The 24,445-nt window shown below is 37.9% G+C and overlaps 2 protein-coding genes across 4 annotated transcripts in view; one reads left to right on the forward strand and one right to left on the reverse strand.

Annotated features, from left to right (window-relative positions):
- Positions 1–8,809, forward strand: part of necab1 (N-terminal EF-hand calcium binding protein 1) — a 29,798-nt gene extending 20,989 nt beyond the window's left edge. Inside the window, exons 7-13 of the mRNA XM_055053793.1 lie at positions 198–319; positions 1,491–1,567; positions 2,609–2,656; positions 4,274–4,386; positions 5,892–5,969; positions 7,006–7,097; positions 8,192–8,809. Coding sequence (XP_054909768.1) covers positions 198–319; positions 1,491–1,567; positions 2,609–2,656; positions 4,274–4,386; positions 5,892–5,969; positions 7,006–7,097; positions 8,192–8,220 — 559 coding nt within the window. The 3' untranslated portion in view covers positions 8,221–8,809. The remainder of the gene's footprint in view (positions 1–197; positions 320–1,490; positions 1,568–2,608; positions 2,657–4,273; positions 4,387–5,891; positions 5,970–7,005; positions 7,098–8,191) is intronic.
- Positions 8,810–9,880: 1,071 nt separating this feature from the next.
- On the reverse strand, positions 9,881–24,137 carry pip4p2 (phosphatidylinositol-4,5-bisphosphate 4-phosphatase 2). 3 transcript variants are annotated; one of them, XM_055054082.1, is made up of 8 exons: positions 23,821–24,137; positions 18,858–18,982; positions 17,845–17,951; positions 17,074–17,197; positions 15,501–15,575; positions 14,878–14,930; positions 12,299–12,389; positions 9,881–11,151 (listed from the first exon to the last, which is right to left on the reverse strand). In XM_055054082.1, the coding sequence occupies exons 1-8, from the start codon at positions 23,924–23,926 to the stop codon at positions 11,008–11,010; spliced, it is 825 nt and encodes a 274-aa protein (XP_054910057.1). In that variant the 5' UTR covers positions 23,927–24,137; the 3' UTR covers positions 9,881–11,007. The 3 variants fall into 3 exon arrangements, with proteins under 3 accessions (XP_054910057.1, XP_054910056.1, XP_054910058.1); XM_055054081.1 differs by having other exon boundaries at positions 18,858–19,006; positions 23,821–24,133; XM_055054083.1 differs by lacking the exon at positions 15,501–15,575 and having other exon boundaries at positions 18,858–19,006; positions 23,821–24,122.
- Positions 24,138–24,445: the final 308 nt, after the last annotated feature.

The raw sequence follows: 24,445 nt of genomic DNA on the forward strand, positions 1-24,445 counted from the left end.
GTTTAATAGCTGGACCAAATTGGAATGTGTATTATAAATAAGTTCCCTCTCTTGTATAATTTAAATTTCGGTGCATTCTTTGAATGTTGTATTTATTTATTCATTTGTTTTGTAAAGTGCCATAAGATGACATTCGTTTTGAACTAGATTAGACGTTTGAACTGATTTCAGAGCAATAATCTCTGCTCTGTCTCCAGACTGGGCCCCGTGAAGCCAGAGGTTCTGTCCATCCAGCTTTCGGGTCGTCGCTCCAATCGGAGGCTCCAGAGAAACAACAGCCTCTCCCCCAACAACCCTCACCTCAGTCTTGTCAATTCAGGTGGGTTCATGCGTTTGCATGTACTGCTCACTTTAAATAACTCAACGTGGCATTGCTGTTTGCAAAGAAACAGCTGTGGGGTCAGAGAGAGCGCGTCTCTGCAGATCAGAAAGCACGACACGGAGGTGGAAGGGAGGAGCGCGAGGAGAGGCAGAGGAAAGGCCAGGGACAGCCTGGAGGGGGACCGGACCGCGTGCTCAGATGGAGCTCTGGGGTTCTGGATGCCTGTGTATAAAAGTCCAAATTTTAGAAATAATCTGATAAGATGGAAAGAAATAACATGATTGGGCATTTTTGAACACGAAAGCGCATGGCTTTAACGTTCATCTGGTGATCTCATCAGAAAACACTCCATTGTGTTATTAGTTCAACAGTGGCACATGTTCATGGCTCAGATGTGTTCAATAACAGTAAAAATAAAAGTCCAGTGATTCAGTCTTCAACCTGTTGACCATAAATCAGAGCTGATCAAGTGAGAAATTGGCTAATCTGAAACTTTGACCTGCAAATGATTGATTTGTGCAGCTGTATTAAAGCAAATTACTAAGCTATAAAAGTGAACGACTGATGTGTGTTAAATTGGCTTTTCGACACACTGAAGTTTTTATTTGCTTTGAATTCTAAAATTTGTGAAAAGTAAAGTCAAGATGAAGACCGTTATCGATGTTTTTTTGAGAAGAATGATATATTTGGCAGAATCCAGATGCTCCTTTGTACTAAATCTTTACCTAAATGCATATTTAAAACAAAGATAAAATATTCCCCACATTTCCACACATACAAAATATTCTCTACCTGCTCCAGCTGATTGTCTCCATTTCTGTTCTCGTTGTTTTTTAACCATTGTTTGCACACGTCGCCTCTCCAACGCAACACCTGCTGTGATTGCCAGAAACAAACACAAAACCCAAACAAAGCGATTACAGGTCTCAAAGCTTTCCCATCGATCTCTGTGGTTGTTTGCCGGCCGTCATGAAAGGAAACCCTGAAATGACCCCCTGGCTCACTGCAGTCATTCATACCTGCATCCGCTTCCGGGGATCGATGGATGAAAATATTTTAAACAGACACGATGTATGAAGCAGCTTTCATCTGTGCACCTTTGTTGTTTAAAATCCAGCTTCCTTTGTGTTTTTTTTTTATTTTATTTGTATTTTTCTCTCTCCCCCAGGTGCTTACGATGAAGATTGTCAGTGGACGGTTCAGGTCAACAGGCTGCAGAAGCTGATCGACCGTCTGGAGCAAAAGGTTACTTCACCTTTTTCTTCAGCATAATTTCTTTATACTTGCCTCATTTTGTGTCTAGTTTCTGCCGTTTGTCTTCAGCAATTCAGCCGTCTGGTCTTCACGTTATCCCCTGAAATTGTGACGAGTTGGTGCACAACAATATCAGAGTGGCAAACCACACCTGCCCACATTATGAACACATACACATATGCTCACACAGGAGAGAAAATCTGGACCTGAAAATGAAGCAATGTGTCGTAATAAACTGACATGTGAGGGAGGCATTTGATGAGCCAAGACAACGGGCCGGTAAATGTCGTATCAGAAGTAAAACAGAGTCAATCAAACAATGATTCTGACAAAAAACTAAAATATCACACATGAAATCAGCTGCCCATAGACTGTTTCAGAGGGTTCTGTGTTGTCCTGCAGGACTACATAATTCCCTTTTCAAAGCTCTTGATTGAAATAAAAGGGTCATTATCAGGTTTCTGTAGAACATGCTGAGGAGGTAATTGAATCATTTGAATCTAGTTTGCTGGAGCAGGAAAACATCTAAAACATCAGGACAGCATGGGGGGCCAAGACAAGGAGCTCATCACATAAAGTCAGAATACATTAAAAAAAAGGTTTAATACCAACATTTTATAACTGTAAAATCATCCATTGGATTGGGTTTGTGTACATTTTTAATTGGGCTTTTATGAGTTTGGAAGTGTTTTTAAAACATTTAAAAGAGAAAGGTGTCCTAATATTCCCACATATCGAAGGCATCCCTTTCTCTATGCACAGGACATTATGTAAATGTGTTGCAATGATTGTCCACAGTGCGATCTACAGCAGCTTTTTAAAGATTATTTTATTTTTCTGTTTGCGATCCACGTCGACTTCTTTCTTATTTCACATCCTTAGATGCCGTTTTTACATCCACGTTGTCTTTTCATCTTGTGGTTTGAAAATGTCCCCAAAACCTTGTCACAACATCAATGTAAATATGGAGGAAATGTAAACCCTGGTGCAGTTTAAACGAGAGCTAACCTCCGTGTACTTCCTCCTCTGCAGGAGATTCGCATGGAGCCCGTTGAGGAGGAGGTCTTGGAGAGCAAATCGGTTGGTTTATTGATTTTCATCCTCCTTTCACTGTGCAGTGACCATGCTGTGTTTATTACTCCGCCGTCACATGGAGGGCTTGTGCAGACGCTGATAACGAAGACAGCAGTTGCCATAGAAAGAGCGGCGCTTTCCCTCTTTTATGCGTCTTCATTCTTCATCTGCGAGTCTACGGTTCATTTGGACGTGACAGTTTGACGATGTTTGACACGTGGACCCACCGAGACTTTCTACGTCCTCAGGAATTATCAACCAGTCAAAATGATAGTTATTTTTCTTATATGTGAAAATGAGTGTAGACGAAAAACTACAAAATATTAATAATCTTGTCTTGTGGCTGTGTGACTGTATTTCTAACACTGACATGCGTTTATGCGTTTATGCGCATTTCTCGTTGCGTGTCTTGAGCATTGTTTCATATCAAAGTTATTACAAGATTCTGCAGAAAGATTTTAAAATAAAAAAATTATCTTAAAATCCAACAAGCTTAAACCACAGCAGCAGATTGTCAGACATATGCCTGATATTTTATGTTGATTTACAATCTGTTTTGTCTGGATTTCCCTGTGATTTGCAGACCTTATTTACATCTAATGAACTTTTTCACATTTTATCTTGTTGCAACTGTTAATTTAAATGTATTTTTATTGACATTTTAAGTGATAAAACAAAACAGTTTTGTTTAAATTGTGGAGTAGAAGAAAAATCAAACATTCTTTGAAAATGTTATAAAAAAAACCCACGTTATAAAAAAGACAACAAATAAATGATACTAAACAGACAAAATGATCACAAACCAACTCAGACAAGAAAATTGACAGGTAATAATAACAATAGTGAAAATGACAACTGTAAATAACAACTGGACATACAGCAAAAATATTATTGCAGTATAATAATCTATCTTAACCCATGCATATGAAAATAATATCTCTCATTACTGCTTCAGTGCAGATGTCTGCATGAATGAATCAACGTCATTATCGGTGTGTGTCACTTGGGATAAATCGGCCGCTGAAGAAACCGATAATGACCAGCCTGACGTGTGACTGTTTTCTGTTTGACAACTTCAGATTCTGTATGTGTGTGTGTGTGTGTGTGTGTGTGTGTGTGTGTGTGTGTGTGTGTGTGTGTGTGTGTGTGTGTGTGTGGGGGGGGGGGGGGGGGGGGTGTGTGTGTGTGTGTGTGTGTGTGTGTGTGTGTGTGTGTGTGTGTGTGTGTGTGTGTGTGTGTGTGTTTCTTCCAAATTAGCAAGTAAATAGTAAAGATCCTAAAGGTTCAGTCGCACAGAAAAATCCCCCCCATTAAAGCACAAAGTGTATCTTGCAGCCACAATTCACTCCCTGTTCTCTTCTGCCGCTGTGCCCGTGAAATCATCAGCCTCAGGAAATTATCAGCAAGCTCTCTGTTGTCACGATTAAACCGAGTTTTTCCCGTTCTTCACACCTCTCAACCAGGGGATGAGCTCCAACACCCCTCTCTTTCTTATTGTCAGAGGAAAGAAAGTCGAAACCCACCTCTGTCTATCCTTTGGAGCTGTGCTTCATCTGAACAGGCTGATGATTTAACCATACCAGAAGCAAGCTGACATTTTGAATGTGTGTGTTGTCTTCACAGCACATCCTAATAGTCCAGAGGCAGCTGTCAGTGCTGGAGGAGGAGCTGGAGGAGTTTCGATTGGCTCTCAGGCAGTACATGGATTGTGCCTGTGCCCAGACAGGATGCTTACAGTCAGTTCCTTTTCCTCTGTTACCCGTTCTCATTTGTTCCATTGCGCTTGCATGTTGTGCTTCATGTGTGTTACAGATACAATCTGTATTTTATTTGGATTTTATGTAGGAGTGCACCGATTTCAGTTTTCTGGCCGTTCGCTGATTACCGATCTTTTTAAAAAAAAAAAAAAGCCTATCTTCCCAATTCCAATTTTGGCCGACACCAGATTTATTTATTTTTTTGTCTGAAATGTTGCTCAATATATCAAGAAAGTTGCTGAATTGGCAACAATTCAGCAACAACTTGTTAACTATAAATGTGCAGGCATGATCTGGTTGGCCGGTTTTAGACCTTTGCCGAGGTTGATATCATCGGTGGACGAGATCAGCTTGTCAGGTTTGATATCCACCAGCTATGAATCCACAAATAATTATATTATAATTATTTTTTGAATGGAAATCCAAGGGATACCATCTGGTCAAAAAAGGGGATTTCTTTACAGCATCCAACTAGATGCACAATGTGGATGAATATTGGAGCAAGCCAGACCTTTGCCTTTGCTTAATCTTTTCTAATACCACAAGCACAATGGTGACTAATTTAGAAATAAAGCTGATGCTTTTATCACAGTTAACATGATAAATCTGCACATCTTACTGTTAACATACTCAAAATGACTTTAGAATATCATACCTGATTTTGCCACTTAAATATTATTTTCTGAGCTGTTGCATCCTCAACCTAAAATAAAAGAAAGCATCCTCATCTAAAGCCACATCAATCTCGGAAACTGTTTGAAGTAAGCCAACATCTGGCCTGCATCCCTCATCCAAACTAATGTCTAAATATATGTTGAGTTATTAAAATGCCACTGCAGTAAAATTAAAACAAACTCAGTTTAAATCCTCCTTTCGAAGCAATTTGAAGTTGTATCGTTCTTGACACGATTGCAGGATTACTGTGTAGGTTTTGATGAGATAATAAGCTTAATCTGAAATTCTGTCACATTAGGGAGAGAAAACATGTTGCAGTGTTAGAATATTTGTCTCGCCTGTCATGTTTTGTTCTTGCTCTTTTGCTGAGCTTACCCACAACATGCTTCAGAGGATTGGAGAGCATGAACGTTTCCTTCTCCTGATCCCTAAGAACTAACATTTTTATCTTTTTTGTTTTGTGACTAAACATTTCTTCAACCTGAGTCACTTTGGTTTTAGTCTCATACCAGTAGCCTGAAGTAGAGTGTGACGTTTTACATGCTTTAAAACGTTGCTTCCTTAAAATAGTATATTTTTCAACTTGTTTCTATGATTAAATGAAAAACACCGCTCAAATGTTGCCGGATTATGGTTGCATTTTGCAATTTAATTGTGTTTATGATTGTGCTGTAAACACCTCGTTGCTCGCTCACAGTGAGGACTCAGAAAACAATTTAGAAACACAAGCTCTCTTGGGGGACATGATGCAGCAACACTAATTAGCGGCTGCATGACTCGTGTCCCCTCTTTTGTCTTTAACTCGGCAGCATCGCAGTTCAGCGGCTGGCGAATGAATCACGCTTCATTCTCTACGAGTTCTGGGAACACAACAACGTGTGGAAGAAGTGAGTATCCGCGTGGATTAGAAATGAAGCTGATGCTTTTATCACAGTTAACATGATAAATCTGCACAGCACGTGATTGCTTGGTTTCAATCATGTGCGTCAGAGTTTAACGCATCGTGGATCGATTCACATTAACTCTACATTATGCTCTTTTTTTACTGCTTGGACTCTTTATCAGTGAAGGTTTGGCTGATGCTTGAACTTCGAGAATGGAAGGGGTTGAAAAGTCTTTTTCTTGTTGCTGTTTTCCCCCATCAGCTTCTTCAATTTATTACTCTATTTTTTTTCACATTTATTGGATAAATAGGATCGACAATTAATTATGAAATACAACTTTATTCATCTTGTGCTGCACATTAATTTTAGTTCACAATCATGAAGTAAAAAGAAATCAACTGTAGATAAATTATTAAAGGTTCAGATGATGAGTTTATACATAAATCTCTTGTAAAGATTAATAAGGAACATTTCAAACGAATTCCTGTGGATTCTTGAATGTGATAGATGTTCCCAAAGTCTTTGCAATCATATATTTGCAAAAACCAGAGGCTCGAGGTTTCATGGATGCGTTAAAGAACTTAAAAGATTGCGGGACGATAAATCTTTCAGACTATGTTGTTCAGAATACTGGATTCTGGCAGAAAATGTACGACTGAAGCGCTGAATATAATCTGATTGCTTCTTTGATAGCATGTTGGAGAATACTTTTGTTGCTGACAAATAAATGATCTCTGAGCCTCATCTTCATGGTCAAAAACTGAAAACAAAAAAAAAACTTTCCTCTGGAGTATCAAAAAAATACATTTTGTAATGTATTTTTCAATTTTCAATATAAATTGAAAGATATATTTTAATGTAAAGGATTTTCCTATTTTTCTTGTCATTTTTATTTTTAAGAAGAATAATTCTCTTGCCTTTCTGCTTGTTCCCACACACAAGCTCCCTTTCCAAAGCTTTAACTGACAAACCAGAATGACTTTGAATCACTGCACACAAACAGTGATCGGTTCCTCACGTTGTCTTCTCTGCTTCTCAGCCACCTACAGACTAACTACAGTAAAACCTTCCAGAGGGGGAACGTCGACTTCCTGGAAACTCCTGAGAGCATCACCACCATGCTTGTTCCTGGTAAGGAAACACATTCCACATCCACAAAGGTTTTCACAATTAATATGCTATGCAGTGAATATAAAAATAAGTCAGGTTTTCCATCAGTTTTTGATGACATACACAAAATTAGAATATTGTCAGATTAGAAGTAAGTTTTTTAAATGACAGCTTCAAGCAGGTAATAAACAGTATCTTCAATAAACTCATATTTTTTGTTTAAAAAAAAATTTATTGGTCATTCAAGTTTATTTGTGCAGCACATTTCAGCAACAAGGCAGTTCAGAGCTTCACATCATAAAAACAGAAAAATAGTCAAAGGCAGTCAACTATTGAAGCATAACATTTTGTCTGATGGCATTAATACACATCTGAATGTTCTGGTTCTGAGAGCCGACCAGAACCAGAGAACCTGATGGACCTGGAAGGTGGATACAACACCAGCAGATCTTTAATGCATTGTGGTGCTAAACCGTTCAGCGATTTATAACCTACCAGCAGTATTTTAAACTCTATTCCCTTATCTATAGGGAGCCAGAAAATAAATGAATGTTTCAGCAATATTCTAATTCATTGAAAATGATATGTGGGTAGATGTGTGAAAGTCAAGGCCCGGGGGCCAAATCTGGTCCACCATAACGTTTTATGTGGCCCTTTAAAGTCCAAATCACATCAATAAATTGTTCCAGTTTTTCACAAATCTGCAAAATTTACACAAATCTTGACATTTTTTTTTATGATCTTACAGCAAATTTTCTCAAATTTGGTCAAAAACATTGAATTTAAGTGGCTGCTGCTGCTTCAGCCTCACTTGATGTCAAGTTATGTTCCATAATAAAAAGTTACACGAATGTATTATTTAACATCATACATTCGTGCAAATATTACAATTCCTTACATACATTTATAAATTGGCATCACAAAATCTGTAATTTTAAAACACTAAATTCCAAAATCCTGGAGGAACGGCTATTTATTGGCATTTTATCAATTTAATTGGTTTAAACAATATATTGTGGCCCTTTATGAAAAATCTGATTTTTGATATGGCCCAAAATGACAGCCATGTTCTAAGGGGTTTAATAGATTGTAAATCATCTGGATCTCACCTGCAGCTTCTTGGTGGGTCCTCAACAACAACTGAACATTTCCCACCAACATCCACTGATCGTCACCAGACGGCATGAGGAGGAAACAGACACCAGTCAACACATCACCAGAAACACCTCACTCTCCTTGAAACAGCATTACTTGTGACGACATGGTGATTAGTGTTTATGACTTTCCATGTTCCTTCATAGTTCAGTGGTAGCTCCAGTAGCTCATCTGTGTCTGTTTGCACTTATTCACGAAGAAGCTCTTTAATCCTAACAACTGTGAGCTCATCGGTGACCCGTCTGATGGTCCGGCATCATCGACCGTGACGTCGCCCAGCGTAGAGCCGAAATATTTGTGTTTTTGTCTCGTTAGATAACTCTTTGAGGACATTGGGCTAATCACGTTCTGGTTTCAGGAATATATTCATAATTAGGCTTAGTTTGAATTTAGACTTTTGTTATTATTATTATTGTTGTTGTTTGCATTAAATGAGTGTGTGAAAGAGACAGGAAATGAGTCGCTTAGAAAGACATTGTATCAATTGTAGCAGCTCCAGGGAGCTCATTAAACCACATTTCTGTCTTTAATGTATTGAACTGAGACAAAGTCTCTAATAAAGATAATATTGTTGAGTATGCTGTGAGTATTTCTTGTTCGTTTTTGTTCTGCAAGTGTGACACCACATGGTTATTGTAACAGAGTAGTAGATAGTTGAAACAATTAAATAAATGCCTATTTACAGGGATAGTTCATGGTTGGTCAACATATTGGAAAACATGCATGAAATATATAAAAACCTAATATTATGAGTAAACAGTGTAAACATTTTTCCTGCTTGGTTGTTTCAAAGAGTCTAACAGAGAATTTCACAAACATGTTCAAACTTCCTAATACATTGTGTTGCAAATTCCAAATGTTTTGTTGTTGTCCAATGTGGAAGTATACTGTGCATTTGTTCTGTAACATCGCCTTTCACTTCCATTTCCTGACAAAATCAAATCCCACAAATTCCCATATTGCTGACACACTAATGTGTTTCAGTGGCAATAGCGTGTTTAGAGTGATGTGCTGAGTTAGTTTTTCTCTTCTTGTAAGTCAAACATGTCGTCTAAAAACACCTTGTTCCGTTTCCTAATTCGTGGGATGGCCATTTTATCTTTTGGTAGGTTTGAAGTTGGGCCATGCTCTTTACATTTACAAATTAGTGAACAGTGCTCTGTTAGTTGTTCGTAATTTGGGATTATATATTTGATAATCTAACCTTTAACTTTAGACAGTTTCTCCCTAAACGGTTTTCCATGATGCTCTTTGTTCTCCAATGTTCTCTAACAAACCTCCACGGCCATCGCAGAACACCCAGACTTAGTGTTGAATGAGACAGGTGGACTTTTTTTAATTAGGTTATTTCTAAAAGGACATTTGTTGCACAGGATTTAATTGGGGAGAAGCCATACTTCCGTGAATCATAACTTAAGCAGAGTCGAGGCATAATTTATAAGGCGATGATCGACTTAATCTGGAAGCATAGCTGTTAATATTTGCAGAGAGAACCACCGTGTGGAAATTTGGCAGTACTGCAGCTTCAATAAAGAACAACGGCTTCCTGGCAGCATCACACAGGCAACTCAGCCTGATCAAATTTCTGAAAAGCTGTAGTGCATATTTCAAACTTCTAACCCCCATCAAGAAAAACACAGACAATTCGATACTTTTAACATTTTATTGATAAATTATTTGTTTTTAAAAAGACTCATGAAGCATCTTTTCCTTCCGCCTGACTTTGCTCACCTTTACTGAAATCAAACTATGTACAAGGTATTTTCTAAATTTCACCTACGTCATCATCATCGTCACATTCAAAACAAGGTTCAGACTGTGCCCGCCGCTGGAGAAAAATAGATGGGATGTAGCACAGAGTTCACAGGAGGTCGGAGAGCAGCGATCTAAGTGGAGGAAGGAGGGTTTACATTCGAACGCACAGGCAGTGGAGCAAAACCAGGAACTTCACAGCCATGTTGTACCTCTGAAACGGAGCAAGACACCACCTCAGCGACAGGAAGGAGGCAACATGCATGTTTTTTGGGATTACTTTGAGAACAGTAGAGCAGATTACAAGACTGTTTCAGAAAATGACCAGGAGAGGATATTGCTTTAACGTGGTTTTAACAGCTGCAGGCACAGGACAAAAGTAACATTTTAATAAAAACATACGTATCTGAAACTTTTCAAGACTAATACTGGGCAGCAAAGTTGGCACGCATGGATAAATAATGACAATCATGTTTAAAAGTCAATCATTTTTTGAATTAAAACAACATAATACTATGTCAGGGTGGCTGTAATAGAGTATGAGTGTGCAACTATCAGTAGCTCGATTTTACTAGCAGCAAAACAATTTTATTTGCATAAAATATGAAGTGCAAATGGGAGGTGGTTGTCTCATTTGGATCTTGCTATAATAATGAAGACAGAAACTGCTTGTTGCTGACAAAGAAAGGTCCAGAACTGTTCAATTTAACCAGAGTTTTGAACCAGTTATTCTTTCAACCATCTGGAAAAATCCAGATTTAAAGTTTTCTCACTCTTGTTCATCCGCGGGTCTTGGTCAGCGTTTGAACATGTACCAGCTTCGGTCAGACAGCAGGATCAACAACCTTCCAACTATAAACGACGAGACACATTCCCCGAATACGTTTCTCCAAGCAAACACTCCTCCACACTCTGCTTCTGCACTCAACCTGGCTGCTCTAGAATCTGAGGAATATGGAGAGGAAAAAATAAAATAAAATAAAAGAGGAATTTGCACTTTCGGCTTCGCTGAGCTGTCCCCGGACTAAGCGAAGCTGTTTTCTGGGTAGCTGACTTTGATGGCCCCCCAGTAGCAGGCTCGTATCAGACATATGAGACCCAGCAGGTAAGCGAACGCCCAGGACACGTAGGTGGCGTTGTAACGTCTTGCAAAGTCCCGAGTACCGACCTGTTGGAACACAAGAAAACAACGTATTACATGGCATAAACTACCTTGAACATGGCATAAACTACCTTGAACATGGCATAAACTACCTTGAAAACATATAAAAACATTTTTTATTATAAACCAACTAAATTTGTATATTATTGTGAAGTGCATAAATCAACAGAACCGGCTTAGGTAGAGTTACAGCTGAAAACCCTCTCTCTCTGTTACCTAAATATTTCCCCATCATTCATCACAAACTATTTCAAGCTCAGTCAGATACACTGGAAAAACACAAAATCCTACCAAGTATTTCTGGTCGAGATTCCAAAGCAAATGTGTTAGAAGACTTGAAGTAAGGCAAAACTAACTTACAAGTAACTTTACGGCAGGAAATAAGAGTTTGTTTAAACTAATTTCTTAATACTGATATAATAAATTAGTTGTTCTACTGGCAGATTATTTCATTTGGCACAAAACATCTTTTGTTTTAAGTGAAATAATCTGTAAGTGGAAGTAGGACATTTTCAGCAATATTAAAGAATTACTGATTTAAAACAAGTTTGTTTTAAAGTTACTTGTTAGTTCTGTCTTATTTCCAGTGGACTAAGATATTTGCACTAGAAACGAGACCAAAAGTGCTTGGTAAGATTTTGCATTTTTGCAGAGCAGGACATGTGAACATTAATGTTAAAGGTCATTTTTTCTCTCAAAACACTGATATCTGTCCAACCAACACACAGCTCTGGAGAAAATCGGAGACCTCTGCAATGAACCCCATTGAAAACCTCCTGGTTATTCCACCAAATATTGATTTCTGATCTCTTCCTGAGGTAAAACATTCATACTGTTGTTTCTAAATGAATAGGAACTTGTTTTCTTTGGATCATTTCAGGTCTGAAAGCTGTGCATCTTTTTTGTTATTTAGACCATTTCTCATTTTCTAAATACTAAATTTTTGCTTGGAATTTCAGAGACATGTCAGTAGTTTATAGACTAAAAGAGCAATGTTAAATTTGCTCAAACATTTTTCTATAAAGAGTCATTTTAAGTGGTCTCTTAAATGTTGCAAATACCTCTAATTATCTTCTGCTACAAAAATTGCATTTTTATCACTGAATATTACAAGAAAAAAAACAAAACAATGAAAAGAGCAGGACATACTCACTGTTAAACCCACTCCAATGAAAATGCAGATCATTCCTATAGTTATATAAGCACAACAGCGCCTCCTAGGGAGCGCACTGCCAACAGACGATCTGCAGGAAGCAAAGTAGAAAACAGCCAGCATGAGTAAAGGCTGATTAAAAATAGAGAGGTTCATATTATGTATGAGAAAACTCTCATAAATAAAGGATCAGAAGAAAAAAACTGAAAAATATTCATATTATTATGTGATTGAACCAAACATCAGCATCCCAAGGATCATGTGAGGAAAAAGAAAATTCTTTTTACACATCACATGAGCGGCATAAACGAGCATATGTCATCCAGACCCAATGCAAACACAAATAAGAGGAGGCAAGTGGCATCCTGTTCTTTCCTTGCATCATTATAACTTTGCTTTCCTCAGCGCTCACATGCCCCTCATGTGACTGGGCTTGAGCATTCTTGAAGGATCGCTGAAATTCAGATCGCTGAGGGGGGCTGATCACCTGACATTTAGCCTTCAACCTGCTTTTAAACCTCGCCACAACCGTCTCCAGTTCCCTGTTCACCGTTCAGCATTCTGCTTTCTATCCAGACGCTCTAAGTAAAAGAACGACTGGAATCCCCCCGCCGCTTCCAGACAAACAACCTGAACGTAAAATGTGGAAACAGACAGTAAATGGCTTAATGACAATGAGTGTAATCAGGGAACTTCAACTTGAAAACGCTGCAGCATCTTCACTTCCACCTTCATTTGACCATAACTGTTTTCATTTTGATAATTATTTGCTCAAACATCTTGCATTTGAGAATATTATTTGTAGAAGAAAGCAAAGATTGGCTACAGCAAATATAAACAGAACAATAATAGTTTTTTTTTCTGCTTTCTCTAAGCTGATTAGAGAAAGTCGAGCCTTTTAATGCTGGACTACATTAAAATATCTTATTTAGATCAGATTTCCTGCCAGTTTCTTAAAATGTTGCAAAATCTAACAGAAAACCTGATTCAATTAAGAAAATAATTATTTTATTTAACTGATGGAAAAATATCTACTTTGATTTTTCCACATAATTTTATGATTAGTCAAAGTGCAAAACCAACAATATATTGCAGTGAAGTCTGGACTCTATCTTGTTTTATTGTGGAGGGTTTTTTGCCTCTACTGGCTCACTTCTTCTTTTAGCAACTTTTTAGAGGCCCACTGCTTCAGAAATGAGACCAACATGCTTTCTCATCTCGAATTCTCAAAACAGTTTGGCATCTAGACAATCTGTTTAACATTTGTTAAAGATTGAGTGGCATCTCAGCCAATAAGAAAGACTTTGCAAAGCATACTTTTGTAAGCTTTTATATTCAGATTAAACTAGAGTAAAGATTCCTTAAGAGTGAATTTCCTTAGGCGTTTTATTACTACTCCCAGCTCCCTCTCTAGAAACATGACATTATGTTAAAAAAAAATTTAAAAATACTGAAAAATAATCCTCCCTGCCCCTAAAAAGATGCATCGTTTTGTTTTTCACAAGCAATCAAACTGCAATGGAGGAGCCCCAAAGCAGTTCCTTATCATTCTCTCAACAAACACCACTGATTGCTCAAACACCACTTATTCATCTTGTGACCAGCCAACCTTACTACCACCACATGTGAGACTGCCATTTATAATTCCTGTCACACGTCTAGATTAGCTTCACCTCCTCTGCAAATCCAGACCTTTAAAGAATCCGACTGCAGCAGGTTTACCCTTGAAGAAAGCGTTTGATTACAGCGCCACAGAAATGTGGCGCTAAGATTTATGTCTGGGGATTTTATGTCTACAAAAAGTTTTTCTAACAAAACCAATTCTGTGCAAGCGATGAATTGCTAATAATTTTCCTCAACAACTTGGAGCTAAAGAAATATCTTATGTTTGTATTTTTCTTTATAAATTATCTTTCAAGTTGAGAGTGAACTAAATGACACCAACGTGGCTGCTTTAAATGCAAAGTGTGAGACAAAAAATATATATTTTAAATCTTTTTACACCACATGTACAGCCTTCAGAAGCTACTAGTAAAATGCATTAAACATAAAATCTCGGTTCAGACATGCTAGTGACTGCAGCATGCATGTTAGCAAACAGTCAACAGGGTAAAAATAGCAACTGCCACATTTTTAACACATATATTTGCTTATGTGCAAAGAAGTTTGATCATTTTCAATAGGAAATGAAATATTTATGCTAACATATTGCGAACATGTTAGCATAATTACTTTAGCAACATTTACTAATGTTGGAGCCAATCAGATTGTTTGGTAATTTTCAAACAGAGATTAAAATATTTGCAAAACTAATGTTTGGATATGAACAAGCATATTGGTATTTTTCAGCTTATTAGAAAATATTTTGCAAATATCTCAAATAATAAGTTAGCAATGTTTGCTATTGTTCTCTAATATGTTCACTAATGTTCAAACATTCACAAGCATGTTATCAAATATATTAGCATATTTTCCAACATTTTAATACATTAAACATTTGCAAAACATACATGAGTTTTAGAAAACATAAGTTGTAAAGAAATGTGACCTGATCGTTTTAAAACTTCCAGCAGACTCACATTTTTTTGCAGTGCGGACACTTGGCAAGGGTGTTGAATCGAAGCTCCATCCACTGTGGAGACAAAGTAAAAAGAATATGTACTCAACGTCAACACAGACATGTAAACACACTACAATACTACTCTTGTTTTAGACACAAATCAGCACAAATCTTTCTGGGACTGATTTCAAACGATGCGTTTTGAAGGTTTGCCACTATTTATTATTAAAGTTAGTACCTTAGAAAATTCAGATTTAATTTATGTAGTTTTGCATTAGTTGAGATTTTATCTGAGGCTTTTAAAAGTAGAAATAAAATCATTAATACAGCCTGGAGCATAATAACGGAACATAATTAACATGTTAACAGATGTGCAACGTCTACCTGGAGACATGCGGCCTCAGTAAAAGAATGACATCTATTTTTAAAAATTTATTTTCAGTATTGTAAGCAGCAATTTTCAACGGAGGTTGAGAAATTTTTGCATTTACACGTCAATCTGATTATTTTTTTTAAATGAATAATTTCTCTAGAAGCCACATGTGCACAGAATGGTATCATCAGCTTAAAGAAAGCCACAGACTGAAACAAATGTTAGGCTGTTGTTAATGTGTCCAACGGTAAGATCAGGTCTTTTTCAACCTCTCGCTGTGCTGGAGGAGAGCCGTCGCTGGGGAGACCAGACATCGGCGGAGATGACCTGGCGTCCTCGCTGCCCTACAGGCCGCAGGTGACAATGTGCAGACGTTAAGAAAGTAACAGCTCCGAGCTTGAAAGATGCATCTATGAATCGGTGGCCTTGTGTCTGCACATTTTTGTAATGAGCATAGACTACTGTAAATAAAGTTGTATGGCAGTGAGAACTAATCTACAAAAATAAAGTTTAGTGTGGCTTCTAGTCAGAGACGTAGAGGACAAAGAAGACATTTGAGATCACTTTAAAAAGTAAAGTACCCCGAGCTTGCTTTCATAACTATTTTAAAAGTCAGAAGTTTTCCACTGATAAATAAATTGGTTCTACTGTAGACATAAAGAAGCAGAAGCTTTACATGACAAACATTTTCCATATTTAAAAGTGGCATTTATCCTGCACAAATGAGATGGAAAAACAAATGCACAATTTCAGGGGAAAATATAAAACATAAAAAAGCTTTTAAAGCTGAAATTTTGAGAGAGTCCTTCTGGTTTCGTTTCAGTATTCAGGAGTTCACACCAGCAAGTCATTTAATGATTAACTGTAAATAAAGTTCAGTTGTCCAAGTTGGATTTTCCTGACATTTACAGCTTTTAGAAAAAAAACACAGTTTGCTGTACTAGATTACAAAGGAATCAAAATGATTTCATTTTACAAACACATCAGGATAGAGAAGGAAACAATAAATACAGAGAATTATATATTGTTTATATCATGGGTTATTAAGAAAAGCCACCATAAATAAAATAAAAATTCGACGAGGGCTGACAGCTAAATGAGAAAGGAGTTTAGATACACAGCCATTTTCTGATGAAAAACACATGGATCAGTTCTATTTCACATATGCACAAATCTATAATGAATATTTCTGCATTTTCTGGCACTTTGAATACTCAATATTAAAGTATAATAATGACTGGGTTTTATGATCTGCATCTCTTAGAAATTATGGAATAACATGAGTGTCGGTGTCTCAACTTTTTCAGAAATCCTTAAATAAGGCATTGGAAAAGTTAATAATATTCAGAAACTTTGACATTTCTTTACACTGAATTTGAAAAATGAAGTATGACACCTGAATGGATTACACTTTGAAAACCTTGAAGGGAAATGTTTTCTGTTTTCTACCTTCTGACCTCAAAGGTCACCAGAAAGAATCCAGCATCCACAGTGAAACAAAGTGGTGGTAGCATCATGATGTGGGCATTCTCTGTTTTGAATGGAGCTTAAATCAAGTGTGAAGAAAAGTTGTTTAGTCAGATTTTATTCATCCTCTTCATGTGCAGTGAATAATTATTCAGAATGTGCTGCAATAGAAATTTATGACTTTTTTATGTTGCTTATTTCCCTCCAAGCAGATTTATTTTTCAGACAAATTGTTCAGGATATAATCAAAAGTATAAGCCAATCTGCAACGAGGCTGTCAAAATGAATTCCATGAACATGCTAACAACAGCAGAAAAACTTTAACATGTCTGCAGCCGACTGGGAGTGTTTGTCCGTGTCTGTGGGCTTTCGTACCAGGAAGGTGTTTCCACAGTGGCCGCACACCACTCTCATCCCCTCGGGTTGGATGGGCAGCGCCGGCTGGGTGGGCTGCTCTTCGGGGATCACCATCACCGGGCTCAGGTTGATGATGCGTCTGCTGCAGAATGAAGAAGCAGTCGCAAAAGTTCAGGATTCGAGAACGTCAAGAAATAGAAAAACACCTAAACAAACAAATTGAACACTATTATGTATTTATACATGATGCTTTTGTTACTAGTTCAAGTAAAAGTAAACACTTTAACTCATTAAAATTGTTAGAAATGAAATAAATACTGATATTTTGATTCAATATACCACATTTTATGTATGAAGGACTTAACATATTGAATTGTGGGTCAATTCTTGCTACTATCTGCTGCAGGTCTTTGCGACAATCACCAGCAGTTTAAACACACTATTAGAATATAAAAATGCAGATAGCAGCATAATCTCCTGACTCCATACAGGGTTTATTTTCTAAATAACAATATGGTTGCATAGTATATCAGTTGGAACATATTTTCTTGCAGGAAAATAAAAATTATGCTAATCCTGCTCGTTAAAACAAAGAAAAACAATGCCTTTACCTTAAAGTCTTTGTAATTATAGAAACAATAAATATCATTTCTCACAAATCTACTTTACTACCAGAAAGTTATTTATTACCAAAATGTGTTTTTTTTTTCTTTCTGTATTAGACAGTAACAAATACACAAGTGATGCAATTAGGGGAAATTAAATTAAATGAATGGATCTGTTGCTAACCAGTTTGGTCGAGGACATCCTATCCTCCTGGATGTGTCTTTACAGATAAGCAGGCAGTTACAGGGACACCTCACATACTTCTTCCCTGTAGGGGGGTTCTTGATGGGCTTAGTGAGAACAAACACACAGAAAAAGCTTAGAAACACACAGACTCTGATTATTTTTTCAGATATGAAGCCTGAACTTATTCTGAAGTTTGTTTAAGAAAAACATGATTATTTTGTACATGTCAAATCAAACCATCATGTTTGATTTACCGTTTATTTGCTCAGTGGCAGACAGTGAAGGAACAGTTTCACTTCATATCAGCTTTGAATCGTGACGGTTTTAATTAAACTTTCTAGTGACAAATTTCCTTTCACTTCTTTCTTTGAGAGCAAACTGCAGAATGAGCTCTGCTTCCTGATAAGCTTTTATTATTAGTCAGTTCTCAGCAGGCTGAAGTAATGTGGAATAAGTGCTGATGCAAGTTTGCTCTTTAATCCCTACAGAAGAAGTTAAATTAAAGCAGTTCATGCCTATTTTCTTACACCACAGACTCATATATTTTTGAAGCTCCTTAATCCAACATACTTAAAAACAACTGCTAGTTATAAATCTGGATTCTTCCTTTTCTTAGGATTATTTTACTATTTACCAGTTTCTCCTCCGTTTTTTATTTTCATTTTTTTTATTGTGAGTATCAATAAGTTTGAAAATATAATCAAATGTAGTTACTGTGTTCAGTTTAGTGATACAAATAACACCAAGAACTATGACTGGTGCAGTTACAGCCATACAGCTACCTAAAAGGAAGCAATAAATAGTTTTCAATTGTCACTTTTTTCATCATCACAATAGTAGCACAAAATATCATGACTATCATTTTAGGATCACAATTTCAGCAGCTGGATTTGCACAACTGCTAGCATAACTGCACAAAACCTCTTTTTACAAAGAGCCAACTTTGAGAGGTAAATAAATATTCCCGCCACACTTTTCAGATTTTCACTCCGTCTCTTCACTCAGCTTACCGTTGCTTCGTTGCAGACCGTGCACTTCACGACGTGCTGGTGCAGCTTCCCGTCCAGGTTGATGATGGACTGGCAGACGCGGCAGTTGATGACGGGCACGCCGCCAGCGTCGGGGCTGGCGATGGCTGTGTAAGGAGGAGGTAGTTCGGCTTTCAGAGGAAGAGGAGGACAAGGAGAACACACAGGTCCCAGCTGTTAATGGCATGCATCCGACACACAAAACAAATTACAATCATAAATGCACAAGTGCAACACCCCAAATCACTCAAACCTCTCTTTTCACCATCTTGTGTCTTAATGCAACACTGTAATTGTGTCCATTTATTGTCCATAAGAAAAAAGCTGATTAAAATAAAATAGCGTATGCTCATATTTCCTGAGAAGCGTCCCCAGTGCGCTTCCTCCTCGTCTTCAGCAGGTGAATGGGTTTGGTTCTGACACTTGGCTCCCAGTCAGTTACAACCACAGGGACAGGTGGGACTCCCTGCCAACATTTAAATAATCCTGGCTAGAATTACAACTAGAGCAGGGCACAGACGAGACACTCTTTAGGGCAAACACTGTCGTCTGTAAAATCCCTGCAAAATACCCAAACGGGACCTGCTGTGCAACAATACAGATTTAAAAAACTGATGAAGATACAAGATCATTCCTTCTCTTTCTCTCTTCTCCGTCTCAGTTCGGGCCTGTTTTTACTTCTACCTCCCCCTCTTGGTATTTTACAGATATGGTGCTAATGCATGTCTGAAAGTGAATCCACCCATTATAGATTTCCTCTCGGTGTCCTCTGAGCCAGAAGTAAGGCAAGAAGACAACCCACTGGAACCACAGGCAGCATTACCGCAGTATTTAAAGGCCCAAGCCTTCATTATAGTAAGACTTAACGTTTGTGACAAAACTATACAGATAAAACTCCTGGCATCCACCAAAACTAAGGCTGTAAAAAGATTTGTTTTTAATTTAAAAAAATATATAATATTGTAAAACAAGTAGTATATTACTTATTATTATGGTTTAGAGTTGCTACAAAAGGTATAATTGTGGTTAGGCTAATTATTTTAACCTAATTGGCATTTTCAGGTTTCTCTTAAATGAAAGCAATAAAGTGAGGTCAGAGTGTGACTAAAATTAATTTGCAGTATTTTACAGTCTGTCTGACGAGAAGACTGATTTTTCCTGGTCAGTGAACACATCACAGCCATACGCTAACAGGCTCTGCCAGCTGCATCACTCTTCAGTATGGAAGTTTTAAATGAGGACAGATAACTCAAAATAACCAGTTTTTCGTATCACTGAGGGAAAAGAGGCACAGAGATGTAACAAACTACAGAAAAATGTTTCTTTGGTGGCATGTGAGATGTTTTTTTTTTCTAACAGCTGCAAGAGTGAGCAAGGCTTCAGTGAGTGTTGGCTATTTTATTCATTTGCTATTTCGTACTCGAACGTTTCGAGTACAAAATTAGTCCATTTACTAAATGACGCCAATTCATTCCTGCCTACAGAACATTTAGTTGAACTAGTACAGGGGAAATCAGACGTCAGCTGTTAACAAGAAGGCTAAACGTGTGACATCAAAGCTGGAAACAAGTCAAATTAAACCCAAAAATGATTCATACGCAGCAAGATTTTTATTTAGAGCAATCTCCTAGTTTGATCAGCATGTTTCTTCAGATTGGAAGTAATATTAACATTTTGGAGTGGCTCAGGAAGGACTCCAACCTAAATCTAACTGAGAAGAGCTAAAGACTCGAGTGATTGCAAGACGACCTTCCCACCAAAGACCAAGAGCTCGTCGTCAAAGTACTAATGGAAACATCAAAATCTGTCCAGAAATTATAGGAAAGCTAATCAGTTTTTCAATTGATTCTTAAGAAGTTTATTAATGATATTTAATGTTGATTTTTAAGCAAAATAACTAAAAAAATTCTAAACTTTTTTCTCCTTTGACTTTCTTTTACTATTTTTATAATAATAATAATAAATTGTATTAATGATGCCATTTATATCTCAAATTCAGATCCTTCTTTACATTAAATTTCCTATCAGAAACAAACTTTTTGGCCAAATAATAATTATTTTCAAATCTACCAGGAGTAATTTAGTGTTGAGTAGTATGTATGGCACAAATTATGAAGCAACAATAAAGTCTGATTGACTTTCTATTCAGTGGAGAAATAACAAGCTAATTTGTATTATTATTATTATTTGCTATTTTTAGCATCTGGACTGACTCATATCAGCTCCATTTCAAAATCTAAAACAATGTCAGATCAGGACTGGATTATCCTTCACTAAACCCGGATTATTAAAGACTGCTTGTGACCTTTGTTACCTTTGGTTCAAATGTCATTTATGAGGTTAAAAATCAATAATAAAATGTTATTTAGTTAGAAAAAAAAATTATTGAAGTCTTAGATTTATTATAACAAACTGAGAAAATGTAATTGAGGAAGAATCTATTTATATGCTGAGAGTAATCCAGAAGTAAAAAATAATAAAAGAAAATTGCACTTATTTTTCACCCTTGTTTGTGCTTTATGGGAAGCACAAACAAGGAAAATGATCTGTGTGATTTAAGTTGTTGCATTCAGTTCATTATGTGTGTAAAACAAGCAGAGTATCAAAACTCAAACAGGTAGACTTCCTTCTGTCCCCTTAAACCAAATTAAACAAACGCAACAAATCTTTCAGTTTGAGCACAAAAACAACAAAAAAGAAAACTAATTCTGTCTTTTTCACGCAATCTCTTAAATGCAGCTGGGTTTTGGTTATCGCAGACGTTTTGTTTTAAAATGCCATCACGGTTTAGACGAAAGTAATCCGCCTAACAAATTGGCCGATTATCGGCCAACAAATTTTAGAGACGAATTACCGGATAATCCGAGCAGCAGAGAGGGCAGAGAAAATAGGCCAAGAAATAATAATAATAATGAAAAAAGCTAACATTCATTTTGGGGTTTACCCAGCCACTCTTGCACAAACAGACTGTCGCTTCATGGATCCTTAAAGTCTCTATGATTAATCCAATGGTTTAGCATGAATTTGGCAGGATTAGACCACTTTTTCCCTGAACTTCTGAAATTCATCTGGTCACAGATTTCATTCATTTAGTTTCTGTACAGCAAGCTGCATTGTTGCAACAACGGCGTGTGAACCCTCACAAACACTAAATGGACTTCTCTGTTATAAAGAAAGCAATCGCTGAGACTCTGATCTGAACGGGGGGATTTTATTTTGCGGTTTAAATAAAGCCTCAAGGTAAATCTGACGCCGACAATGCGGAAAAGAATTTGCACATGTACAATCACATTTTACTCAAGTTTTTAAAGCTGCTAGCTGAACTTCTCTTTAACTTCTCTTTAAGATCCTTCGTACACACTTCAGATATATTTTGCATTCTATAAAACTTCAATTTTGGATGTTTTAGTTAATTGTTGTTCGATCAAGATCACAATCAAAATAATAATATTATGGCACCACTAATGACCTCACATAAGGCAAAGGTCAACTGAATGAGTTCTTGAGTGCTATTCTCGTTGCCTTTTTTGTCTTTAATCATGTTCTAAATCATATTCCGACTTCAAAAAGTGTTTATTTACGTTCCACAAGCCTGCGGGAAAAATGTTTGGTAGCATTTCTACACGCTGCCTGGATTTCATTTAAAAAAATGGCACACACAAAAATACCCCCTTCTGAAACACATGGCAACAAGATGAAAATAAATACAAGACCAATACTGAAACGTTAAAAAATGACTAACACCGGCAACGTTGATGCTGATATATTGGGCGTCCCTCACAAAATGCAATCATTTTCCAGCAAGTTAGAATTAAATCCATTCTGTTCCAGCGACATTTTGTGCAGAAATGTAATTAGTGGATCACCAGCGACCATGAATTCATCCAGTTTCAAGGAACATTTTTGATTTAACAGAACTTCATCTCTGAAAATGATTAGATTGATGTCAATTTAAAGATCAATCCCTGCCACAAAGGAGAGAAAACCATCTCTGCTGATGGCTTCTGAGCTTCTTATTTTTGATGCATTTATTGAAGACATTTAAGTGCTTCAACTGATCACCTATCAGAGCCAAATGAGGGGAGATTGGCAGACTGATTGGTAGCAATCACAAACCATCTAGTAATCATGAATGATTAGTGATCATTTCTAGACTGAGAGGACAGAGGGCTCTATGCCAGAGCAATCTGTAGAAAATGTGTTTTGAAGTCTAGATGCACATGATGAAAAGGGGGTTTTAAAAAAAATCTGACTTTTCAGTATTTGATCTGCTGATAACTGTTCAGAGCTGACTAGGAAAAAAATGGTTTGACTCCACTCTTTGGTCAATGTATGATACATCAAACTCTCAGAGCACTGAAACTATCTGTTGAATACTGAAACCGATTATCTTACTATTTGCATGTTTTCTTTTCGTGCAGACAAGCACAAAAACAAAACAAAACATTTGCTTTTCCTCAAGATTGTGACTCATTCATTTCTTCTCATTTTTAAAGGACACATCTGGGACAAAAGGCTGCTGGCCTGGTTTCATCTGCAGTGCCCCAACTCTCTCCCCCTAAACGCACAGCATTCAAAGCTGGATCCTCACGTTTTCTTCCTTTTTGACCACTGCTGTCACCCTGAAAACACCCCGCGACGCTCGGGGAGTCGTGATGCAAGCATTTCTGCTCTGAAAAAGCCCCGCTCGGTGTTACTGCAGGCCCCTCTCGTTCTCTCACCCACTTCTCCAGTTCTCACAGTCCAAGCTCCACCTTTTGTGTCAGCTGCCGTCGGATTTCCAGCCGATGCCCCTTGCCTCGCTGCGCCTGGCTCCGATTTATTTACGCACAAACCCGATACGCCCTGAAAATGATTCAGCACGCATGCAGGCAGAAATGCGGGGAGCAGAGGGGAGAGTGTGGAGGGCCGGGTGGGGGTTGGGGGATCCGCAGACCGTGTTTACCTCGGGGACTTGAATCCTGCAGGTACGGGGGAGCCGTGGGGGTCACGTTCTCGGAGTTGGGGCCCGACAGCAGCGGAGAGCGCTCGTCCATGCCGTCGGAGGCCATGTCTGTCGCCGTGACGAATGACGGGAAGCTCCTGGCTGCTGCAGCGAGTCTTCCCACGGCACGGAGAGGAGGAGGCGGCGGGGATCGCAGCCCAGCTGCTGTGGCTCTTGGTGCCGAGCTGCTCCGGTCTTGCAGCCGTGGTGACGTCAGCCGGCTGGAGGAGGAGGAAGAGGAGGAGGAGCTGCGCGGTGAACCCCTCCCCTCCCCTCTCTCAGCTGTTGTTGGGTCACAGCGCCGGAATGTGGGCCCCGAAACATGAGTGTTAAAGTTTCCACGAATGCTTGACTAATTTTGAGCGAAAACAAACATCAATACGAGCCGTGAATGCCCTGATATCACTCCGATCCTGAAGACAAAGTTTCATTACTGAGTCAAAGACTTGAACGTTTCAAGTGAAGCAGTTTCCCGTTGTCACCGCTAGTGGTCCCTGTTGGACCACCGATTCCTTTACAGCGCGTTGGAAAACTCGTCAGGCTGTTTCAACAAAGATGAATGTATTTCATTGAGTCAGTGTGATTC

The sequence above is a fragment of the Poeciliopsis prolifica genome, unplaced genomic scaffold (genome assembly GCF_027474105.1).
Source record: "Poeciliopsis prolifica strain line A6 unplaced genomic scaffold, Auburn_PproV2 SCAFFOLD038, whole genome shotgun sequence".
NCBI classification, from domain to species: Eukaryota; Metazoa; Chordata; class Actinopteri; order Cyprinodontiformes; family Poeciliidae; genus Poeciliopsis; species Poeciliopsis prolifica.

Excerpts from the sequence above, each read along its gene's own strand:
- pip4p2 (XM_055054081.1), bottom strand. The coding sequence starts at position 23,926 with ATGGCCTCCGACGGCATGGACGAGCGCTCTCCGCTGCTGTCGGGCCCC. Across the intron at positions 17,952-18,857 it reads CGGTCTGCAACGAAGCAACG|CCCATCAAGAACCCCCCTAC; the intron begins GTAAGCTGAGTG and ends GTTCTCACTAAG. Across the intron at positions 14,931-15,500 it reads CTCCTCCAGCACAGCGAGAG|TGGATGGAGCTTCGATTCAA; the intron begins GTTGAAAAAGAC and ends TTGTCTCCACAG.